Source organism: Musa acuminata, chromosome BXJ3-9 (genome assembly GCF_036884655.1).
Source record: "Musa acuminata AAA Group cultivar baxijiao chromosome BXJ3-9, Cavendish_Baxijiao_AAA, whole genome shotgun sequence".
NCBI classification, from domain to species: domain Eukaryota; kingdom Viridiplantae; phylum Streptophyta; class Magnoliopsida; order Zingiberales; family Musaceae; genus Musa; species Musa acuminata.
This window is the reverse complement of record NC_088357.1, coordinates 15387977-15397629: the sequence shown is the minus strand read 5'-3', so window position 1 is coordinate 15397629 and position 9653 is coordinate 15387977. Positions and strand designations below refer to the sequence as shown.

At 40.5% G+C, this 9653-nt stretch overlaps 1 protein-coding gene across 1 annotated transcript; it reads left to right on the top strand.

Moving 5' to 3' along the window:
* The first annotated feature begins 1523 nt into the window (after positions 1 to 1523).
* On the top strand, positions 1524 to 6432 carry LOC135648398 (protein NRT1/ PTR FAMILY 7.2-like). The gene is made up of 6 exons (XM_065166056.1): positions 1524 to 1777; positions 3275 to 3313; positions 3958 to 4096; positions 4381 to 4598; positions 4796 to 5358; positions 5460 to 6432. Exons 2-6 carry the CDS (start codon positions 3278 to 3280, stop codon positions 6304 to 6306), a joined length of 1803 nt encoding a protein of 600 aa, XP_065022128.1. The 5' UTR covers positions 1524 to 1777; positions 3275 to 3277; the 3' UTR covers positions 6307 to 6432.
* The last annotated feature ends 3221 nt before the right edge of the window (positions 6433 to 9653 follow it).

Sequence of the window (9653 nt, the reverse complement as noted above, 5' to 3'; positions counted from 1 at the left end):
ATCATAATTTCAAACCATAGTAATTATTCTATGTAAAATAAATGCTGGAGAGCAATGAGTATGAGAATACAAATGATCATTTCTTCCTTTCCAAATTCACAACGAAGTTGTTCCAATAAGTGGAATGAGTGTTCCACTGGCGCCACCACCCAAGATGTCACCGTTTACCACTTATCCATTCATCAATGAAAAATGAATACCAAATTTTTGTTGCATAAATTCCCAAAATAGAAAAAAAAAAACAAAAAACAAAAGGGAAAGAAACAGCAGGATTTCGGTTCAAAATAGGAAGAGGATGTAAAAGTTTTTGTCGGATGGCAACATGCCTTGTGTTCGATCTCTCAGATTAGTAGATGAAAAGGTTGCAGAATATGGTGTTGTAGTGGAGGCAGGTCAAGCATCATTAGTGCTGAAGGGGATTATGGTACGAGATCCGTAGTCATCTTAGAATTTCTTAGTTCGGATGCTCTGTTTTCAGCCACATTTCCTCAAGCAGGGCGAGGCTGATAGATGTTCACAAGCAGCTGATGTCACTCAGCTCCTTTCCATGGTGCGATTCGCTTACCACTGTTTCTAAAGATGTTTTCTTTGCCTATAAATTCTCTCATCGCGCACTTGTCTTGACGCATGAAAAAGGCGTTTGATTGTGTTTGACAAGCGGGGGAATGCCTAGGAAACACATGGTAATCGAGGAAGCCGAACAGAGAACAACAACAAAAGACAAGACAGGAGGAGCAATAGTTTCGATGCATGATGCTTCTGAGGAACCATTTTCTAGTCCTGTTCGTTTATTTTGAGAATACTTTCACTCTTCTAACAACACCAACCTATAACACTTCCAGAATGGCGGTAGGAGAAGGTTTCAAGCGCGCGTGCGACGGGTGAGAACAACGAATCTCTCTTCTTCCTCCCTATTCTAATTCACAAAACAAACAAATTCAATTGATTTTAACATCTACTTTTGTTTTTTTTCCAGGAAAGCGTGTCACGTGCGGGCGCCTATTCTCTCCCTCCGATTGCTCGTCCCGGTGGGATCCCTCTATTCGCTGCGAGGTGCCCGCGCCCGCTGCGGTCTAATTCCGGCCCACCCCGGTTAAACCGGACGTGCCGTTTGACTCAGCAGCACCGGGACGCCGAATCAGTTTGTTCACGATACCAAAGCCTTCTCCCACCGGCTTCCGAACCCGTCACCACTCTTTGCGCTGCGGCTGGAGGCTTGACGGATGGGACCCGCTGCCCCTCCGCTGGTAACGAGTGAGGTTTGCCCGCGGGTAACGTGTGGACGGGGTGCGACGAAGCCCAAGCAGGGCGGATCTGGGAGGAACGCAACGGATTCCAGCTGGCTTGACCGTGGCTTATCTGCTGAAGGTGGCGTACGTGTTGGAAAGAGGTCGGGATCGTCATAAATACGAGGGGCTCTTCTGTTCCTGCCATCACCACACCTCTCGTCCCAGACTCATCGCCCCCCGCTCCCCCCCCCCCCCCCCCCCTTTTGTTCCATCGTTTGTGAATGAGGTCTCTCCTCTTCTCTTCCTCGTCCAATCAGATCGACTGTTCCATAGCCTTGCGGTGTCTTTCTTGCCACAGGTAGTGCCGTTGCCACCACAGGGCTCACGTAAATGCCTGTAGCTTCGCCGGTCACTCCTGTTGTTGCACGGCTGGCTCCCACGGCGTGCCCTCCGATCTCCTTCTTGACGTCGCTCTCTTCCCCATCTCCGGAGTCCGCGGCTTACGGCTTCAGGGGTGATACCACCACCTGAACAATATCCATAAGGAGGTAATGTGTATGTCTCGATGTTACCTTATGGGTTTGTCTCTCTTACCTTAAGGATATCACTTCATAATCTGAAACTTCTTTTCGGGAAAAAATTTGTATGAAACTTAAATCTAGAAAGCCGAGACTTACAACCAAACCTTTGATTATGTATGACATAAATTAAGGCTCGTCGGGAAAGAAGTCGGGAAAGTAGTATCCGTTACATGTGTTGATTATTTGTTGTTGCCGTTCAAAATTATAATTGTTCTGAAAGGCGTAACACCAACAGTTCTTCATGACTAGATGACAACAATTCTCGCAATGATTGTCGTATTTTTTTAGTAGTTCACTAATTTTTGTTCTCTCTCACATACTAATCGATTTCAGTAATGGACCAAATTTTATTTACTCTACTCTGTTGGATCTCGACGTAGTGCTCCCTTACATCCACATTCATTAGAAAGCAATGAGAAACAAATGTTCCACTTATGTGGGTTCAAGACACATGCGAACACTCCTGATCTTGTGAATGCACTTCAGATAATGATGCATTTTGGATGTTTTCAATTGAATTGGTGTTTAAATGTAATTGCATACATGTGCTTGTTCTTTCTTTTCAAGATGCTGGTCTCCATTGCTTAATGTCAAGGTTGGAATAAGGAGTTTGTTCAGCACATATTAGAAAAAAAGGATACTGTTTAAATTACATTTTGTGGTGAGAAAGATGTACTATTATATAATTCTCGGTGCTTACAAATTTGATGTCCAATTTTGTTTGAAAATCTGATTTGATCTACTTGCTAAAGAGGATGTCAAACAGGAATACAAGTTCTGAATGAAGTGAAAGGATCCTGGATTGATGTCTCATGATAATTTCATGAAATGACAATACTTGTAACCAGAAACAGCATATCATACAGGAAGCACAACAAAATTGATAGACATGGTATCTTATCGATGTCATAACTTGTTGCTTTGAGAGATCAAGCAAGGTGACACCTTTGTAATCGTAGTGCTCCTTTTTTGTTCCATCATTAGTCATGCTCATTGAGCATAACTTGTTCCTTTGAGAGATTAATGCTCACTGTTTGCTGTTGCAGGAAAGAAAGATTCATTAATCTCTCACAGTAGCTCTATCTGATAAACTTGTTGCTTATGTTTATCGTCATTGGATATCATTTCAGTTACATCAATTGACAAGCTAATCACACAACAAGAAAAATCTCATAGTCCGTCTTAACAGGGGAAGCTCCCCATAGATTTAAGTAATATAATGTTCATAAGCTTCTGGTTAAAACCTCCATCTATTTATAACAGCCAAGACACTTAGATTTAAGCCTACTTTTTTTTGCCAAGATGCATTCCAAATGTACAAGACCACAGAAGCTAAAAGGTCATTGAGAAATTATTTAATTTTTGAAATTATTTAATTTTTGGATTACTTTTTATCTTTGGATAATTAGCTTTTACAGAATTATCTAACCAGGTTGTCTTTCAATATTTTATTGCTTGATATAGGTAATGGCTTCTTCAGATTCAACAAGCACCCTTCCAAAGGTGAGTCAACAGAAAAATTAGATAAATATCGTATAACTGGTAAGACTTGTTGCATATGGCAGGTTCCTTGCGAACTGTTTGATGGCCATAGATTGTGTAGAAAAAATTGTTCCATCATCAAGATGGAATAGAATAAATTAAATTTATCTTTTTTAAAAAAAATTGAGTTTAATTCTTTTCTTTTTTCAGGTTAGATTAAAAAGTTATGCATGTCATATCCAGCATGCTAGTTCTGCAAATTATGCATTTGGCCTCAACTAGATTCTGATACTGAAATTGTAACTTACTCATGATAAACATTAATAGAGTAGATGAAGTGTAATTCAATTAACATATGGGCTAGTTGTTGTTTTTAATATTAAGAGAGAGTTTGATGAAAATTTTCATGACCCTTTTTGTCAAAAGAAAATTAGTTGCATTTCTTTAAGATTCAAAATTGGTTGCATTTGGCCTCTACTTGTTTTCACTTTTTGCAAAGACGACTTAGGTCTTCAAAATTGGTTACTATTGGTCTCTTAGCAAGTCATTATCTATTTAATAAACCATCTTTCGTCAAGGGATGGTTGTTGTGATTTGTTGCTTCGTCATTGCTTGTGTTCATCCTGTCACTGATATACTGTCTTCGTTACTTGTCATACTTGAAGGAAAAGCCTTTTGGAAACTATAGCGACCACAAAGATAGAATGATTTCACCAGTTACTGAGGATGGTTCAGTGGACCGAATGGGGAAACCAGCAGTCAAAGCAAGAACTGGAAATTGGACATCAGCAGTCCTCTTACTAGGTAATTGAAGTGTCAATCCATAACATAGCTTTTTCTATATGTTATATGAGATGGACACTGTCTGTCTTTGTAGTTATGATTTAGACACTATAGAGTGATAGTATCTTTATGCTCTGATTCTTTAGTGTTGTAGCAGCCAAATATGATTAAACTTGTTAAAATGGAAAGATTATTTGAGCTCCTACACAATACATGCTTTTTGGCAATTGGAAATTAACCATTCCATCTTTATTTTGGCATCCTTCATTTCAGTAACTATGTAAACGATCACTTAATTTATGCAGTTAATTATGGCCTCGTAACCTTTGCATTCTTTGGCGTTGGTGTGAATCTTGTTCTGTTCTTGACGAGAGTTCTACAGCAAGACAATGCTGATGCGGCAAACAATGTGAGCAAATGGACGGGCACGGTATACATATTTTCACTGATAGGGGCATTCATGAGCGACTCTTACTGGGGCCGCTACTTGACTTGCTCTGTCTTCCAGATGATCTATGTGATGGTATGCTTCAAAACTTCCATTTCCTCACTTTTTTAGATTCAGTAAAAATTATCTTCTTTTCATCGTGGATGATGATGCTCCGTTACATCAAGCCACCGAATCTTGTACTAACAAGAACAATCAATTGAACAGATTGATCTAAATGTTTTGCTGAAAAGAAGATTCATCGAAGTCTGTTCTCATGTGTTGTTTAACAGGGTTTAATGCTTTTGTCGCTGGCATCATGGCTTTTTCTGGTTAAGCCATCGGGCTGTGGGGATGGCCAACTAAAGTGCAACACGCCATCAACCCTGGGAACTGTGCTCTTTTACATATCGATCTACTTCATCGCCTTTGGAAATGGAGGATACCAGCCATCCATTGCTACATTTGGATCAGACCAGTTTGACGAAATGGATCCCGTCGAAAGGCATTCCAAGATAGCCTTCTTCAGTTATTTCTACTTGGCTCTAAATGTCGGCTCTCTCTTCTCCAACAGCATCTTAGTCTACTACGAAGATTCTGGTAAATGGGTACTTGGCTTTTGGATTTCGGCTGGTGCAGCTGCTGCTGCCCTTCTGCTCTTCCTGGTTGGGACTCGACGTTACAGACATTTCAATCCTTCTGGGAATCCATTGACGAGGATCATCCAGGTCTTTGTTGCTGCTACACGCAAATGGACTGTTGATGTCCCAAGTAACTCGGACATGCTCTATGAAGTCCAGGGAAAGGAGTCCGCAATCGTTGGAAGCAGGAAGATCCTTCATAGCGAGGATTTCAGGTAAGGGTTTCAAACGACGTTCTACTCCCATGCAAGTTGGTTGTTCACTCTTGTTATTTTGGGCTGATCTGAGATCACAGAAGAACTGGTTCTTGCTGCAGGTTCCTCGACAAGGCTGCAGTTCCAACTGGTGAAGACATGCATGTGCAGGCCATAAAGAATGACCCATGGCAACTGTGCACAGTGACTCAAGTGGAAGAGGTGAAATGCGTGCTGAAGATGCTCCCCATATGGCTTTGCACCATCATCTACTCGGTGGTGTTCACCCAAATGGCCTCTATTTTCGTGGAGCAAGGCGCCACAATGAACACTAACGTTGCGGCGTTCCGCATCCCAGCCGCGAGCATGTCGGTGTTCGACATCCTTAGCGTCATAATCTTCATCTTTATCTACCGGAATCTGCTGGTTCCCGTGATGGCCAGGATTTCAAAGGAACCCAAGGGGATCAGCGAGCTCCAGCGGATGGGGGTGGGATTGGTCATCGGGATGCTGGCCATGATCGTCGCTGGAGTGGTGGAGGTGGAGAGGCTCAAGCGAGTGGTTGTACCTGATGAGCCAAGCTCGCTCAGTATCTTCTGGCAGATCCCTCAGTACGCGCTGATCGGGGCTTCTGAGGTGTTCATGTACGTCGGGCAGCTGGAGTTCTTCAATGCCCAAGCACCGGATGGGATAAAGAGCTTCGGGAGCTCCCTCTGCATGGCCTCCATCTCGCTTGGGAACTACGTCAGCATCATGCTGGTTAACATCGTCACCAGCGTGACGTCCAATAAAAATAGCCCTGGGTGGATACCGCGGAACCTTAACTCAGGTCACCTGGACAGGTTCTACTTCCTGCTTGCCGCTCTCACTCTGATCGATTTCATGGCCTACTTGGTCTGCGCCAAGTGGTACAGGTGCATCAAGCTTGACAATGACGATCGGCAGGAGAATTTAGTTACCGCACTGTAGTCTATGTCTGGTTTGGAGCTGCTGCTGTTCTCGCGAGACACAACTTGTTGTTTGCCGCTGCTCTCTACGCTTGAATCTTTTCTTTCCCTTGTGCTACGTGGGCCTGTTGGGTTAGTACTAGTAGGTGCATTCTTAGTGTTATGCCTTCACTGATCCATCAATCGTTGAACTCTCGTAGATAAAGCTTCATCTCATTTGGGAAGTAGATGGCTAGAATAAAATTCGAAACTCTGTTATCTGCACGCTATCTCGGTATTGCATCTTTGTGAAGGAAGAAGAGGTCCATTTGACTATTGTTATCTGAATGCGGGCCAATGGACTATATGTTTCTTCTCCAAGGCGTTGTGATGAGTCTGAGAAGAAGTCAACTAAGGCGGATCGACCCTCTTGATAGTCAATCGACAAGTCCTAATGCAAAGGGTCTTCTCGGGGTGCCCCTAAGATGTGGGGCTTTGCTCTTCTCAAAATCTTATGCACTCTGGTGTTTTTTCAAGAGAAGGAGCTTCTGCGAGCTTTACAATGGATGGAGTTTTTGATGATACAAAGAGACAAAATGAAGCATTACCAACTCCATTAAGATCATGACCATGATACTTTGACTTGAAGCAACAAATTGAAGGTTGATTCGACGTGGCCATCTCGGATAATACCTCAGCTGATCGAGTAACCAATTGATGTAATAGTTGATAGATTGACTTCAAGCATAAACACTAGCATAGACATCATCATGACCAAGAGGCATAGGTTGAACAAGAACCCAAATATCAAAGAAGAAGAAGAGGTAGAATATTTGAGGCATAGGTTGAACAAGAACCCAAATATCAAAGAAGAAGAAGAGGTAGAATATTTGTACCTTGATCACGATGATGTCTTATTTGTCTTCATACAAATTCTTAATGCTCTAATAAAGAAGATTATTATTGATACCTTTTATTTATTTTGATATAATTCGTGAGTGATTCAATCTTATCCCAAAAGTATGGTAGGGACCTATATGTGACCTTCGAGTTAGACACACGACCAAAGATTATTAAATCCAAGCTCTCAATGGTGAATATTCCTTCTGTTTATAATATTATCATCGGACATTCTAATGACACTGACTCTATATCATATTCTCAAGATACTAAGTGGCTCTGAAATTTATTTCTAACTAATAAAGGAGTTAGAGAACTTACGAGCGATCCTTAAGAATCACGATAGTATTAGTTTATGTTTGTATCAATGCCCAAGACAATAGCTTTGTTAGTTCCATAGTTGGATCCTTAGGAGGCTTTGACTTAATGAGCACCAAATCCAAAAGCGAAAGAGACCTCGATCGAAGTTCCACTCCACCCAGCTAGCCTTGGTCAAATAATCGAAATAGGAGCTACACTACCAGATGACCATAAGACAAAGCTCATCAACTTATGTCGCTTTAACTTAGAGGTTTTCATATGATCCCCAAGCCATATGTCACAATGTCGCCTTAGTATTATTTATCTAACTCATCAACTAATTCGGTAGAAGCCCCAACAAATTTGCTCTAGATCAATAAGACATTTAAAGACCAAATGATCGAGATATGACAGTTTGGGTGGAATAAAAAGTTGAACCATCGACACCCATCTATTCACTCATGAAGAAACATTTGCTACCAATAACAAGTTTTAGATGTGCCTCAACTCCCCCAAATGTGCCTTTAGTATTGGCTTAGGAAAATTCTTGGGCTTCATAATCCATAAAAAAGGGATCGATAATAATTGAAGAAGGTTAAAGCAATATTAGAGATGAAGTCCCTATATGAATGAAGAAAGTCCAAATACTCACTCGGCATATAACAACTTTAAGCTGATTCATCTCAACGACAAGTGAGAGGTGTTGATTCAATGACCCAAAAATTTTCAATGTAACTCATTCATTGACCAATTGAAAGAATATATCAGCTCATCACTGTAGCTCTCAAACCTTATACTGATGGAGGTATTATGTATTTATCTCTCAATGATGAGGACGATCATAAGCTCTATGTGGACTCATGAATAAAAAAAAGATATAAAATTATATTTATTATATCATCCTCAATGATGTGAAGCAATACCATTCGGGACTTTGAAAAGATGATGTTCTCTTTAACTTTTGCTATTCAACAATTTCTACCCTATTCTCAAGAACATACTATTACAATGGTGATAGATCATCCACTTATGGTGATTGACCATTCACTTTGGCAAATTTTGTTGGAGCCCGATGGCTAGGGCCAACTTTTCAAGCGGTTGATGGAGCTAAACGAGTTTGACATCCTATGTTGACCTTGTATAGTTAGAAAGGATCGAGCATTGGCTAACTTGAGTTAACAAACCTGGAAAATGTAACGTAGAATTGCCGACCTTGGATACTTCACGTAGACAATTTGGCAATAATTATTAAGGGTGCGGTATGTTTAATTTTGCATAGTTCAAATGATGTATTATTTGAATATGTCAGTTTATTCATGTTTTGGACTACCAATAATGAAATCGAAAATAAAGCTCATCTTATTGGATTTCATTTTTGCAAAAATCTTTTAGTCACTAATTTGGTGGTCTATAGTTGTTTATAGCTAGTGGTGATGTAGATCCACAATGCTCGAGAACCTACTATGGTAAAATATTTAGTTAAGGCAAAGCAACTAATTATCGATCTGCTGAAGTTTGAAATTGTCCAAGTTCCTTGGGAGGAAAATTCTAAGGTCGATGCTCTCTCCAAGTTGACTTTAGAAGCATACTCAACTTCAAAAGGTTATGGTGAAAACACTTGAATCCTAAAGTATAGATTCAGGAGAAGTATTTTCTTTGACATATGAAGACACTTTGATGGAATACATCACAAACTATTTGAAGATTGTCCTTCTCCCATCAGATCCCATGGTATTATGATGAATTGGAAGGTCACATCCAAGCTACTATCACGATAATGTCCAATTATTCTGAAGATCATACACCCAATCTTATCTACGATGACCTCGATCTAATGAAAATAAATTTATCCTATTTGAAGTATATGAAATAACCTAGAACACTTTGGTGGGAGATCTTTAGCCTCCAAAGTTATGCGATAAGGTTGTTATCGGCAATAAGTGGGATGCCATACCTATGTCCAACAATATGACTGGTGCTACTGCTATGCTTAAATCCATTATTTGCTAGTTTTAAAGATCGACTCAAATCAATTATGTTTGGCCCATGTATTATAGTAACGGACATTTTGGGATCTTTCTTCTCCTTGCAAAAAATTCTTAATTGTCAGGGTTGTTTACTTCACTAAGTCGACTAAAGAAAAATCTCTCGCAATACAAAGTCCAAAAAGTCCTCATCATAGATAATAAA

What these genes read in the sequence shown, in the direction of transcription:
- LOC135648398 (XM_065166056.1), top strand. Translation starts at nt 3,278, where the DNA reads ATGGCTTCTTCAGATTCAACAAGCACCCTTCCAAAG. An exon ending in ATCAGCAGTCCTCTTACTAG is followed by an intron (nt 4,097 to 4,380) that starts GTAATTGAAGTG and finishes TAATTTATGCAG; the next exon opens with TTAATTATGGCCTCGTAACC. An exon ending in CTTCATAGCGAGGATTTCAG is followed by an intron (nt 5,359 to 5,459) that starts GTAAGGGTTTCA and finishes TTCTTGCTGCAG; the next exon opens with GTTCCTCGACAAGGCTGCAG.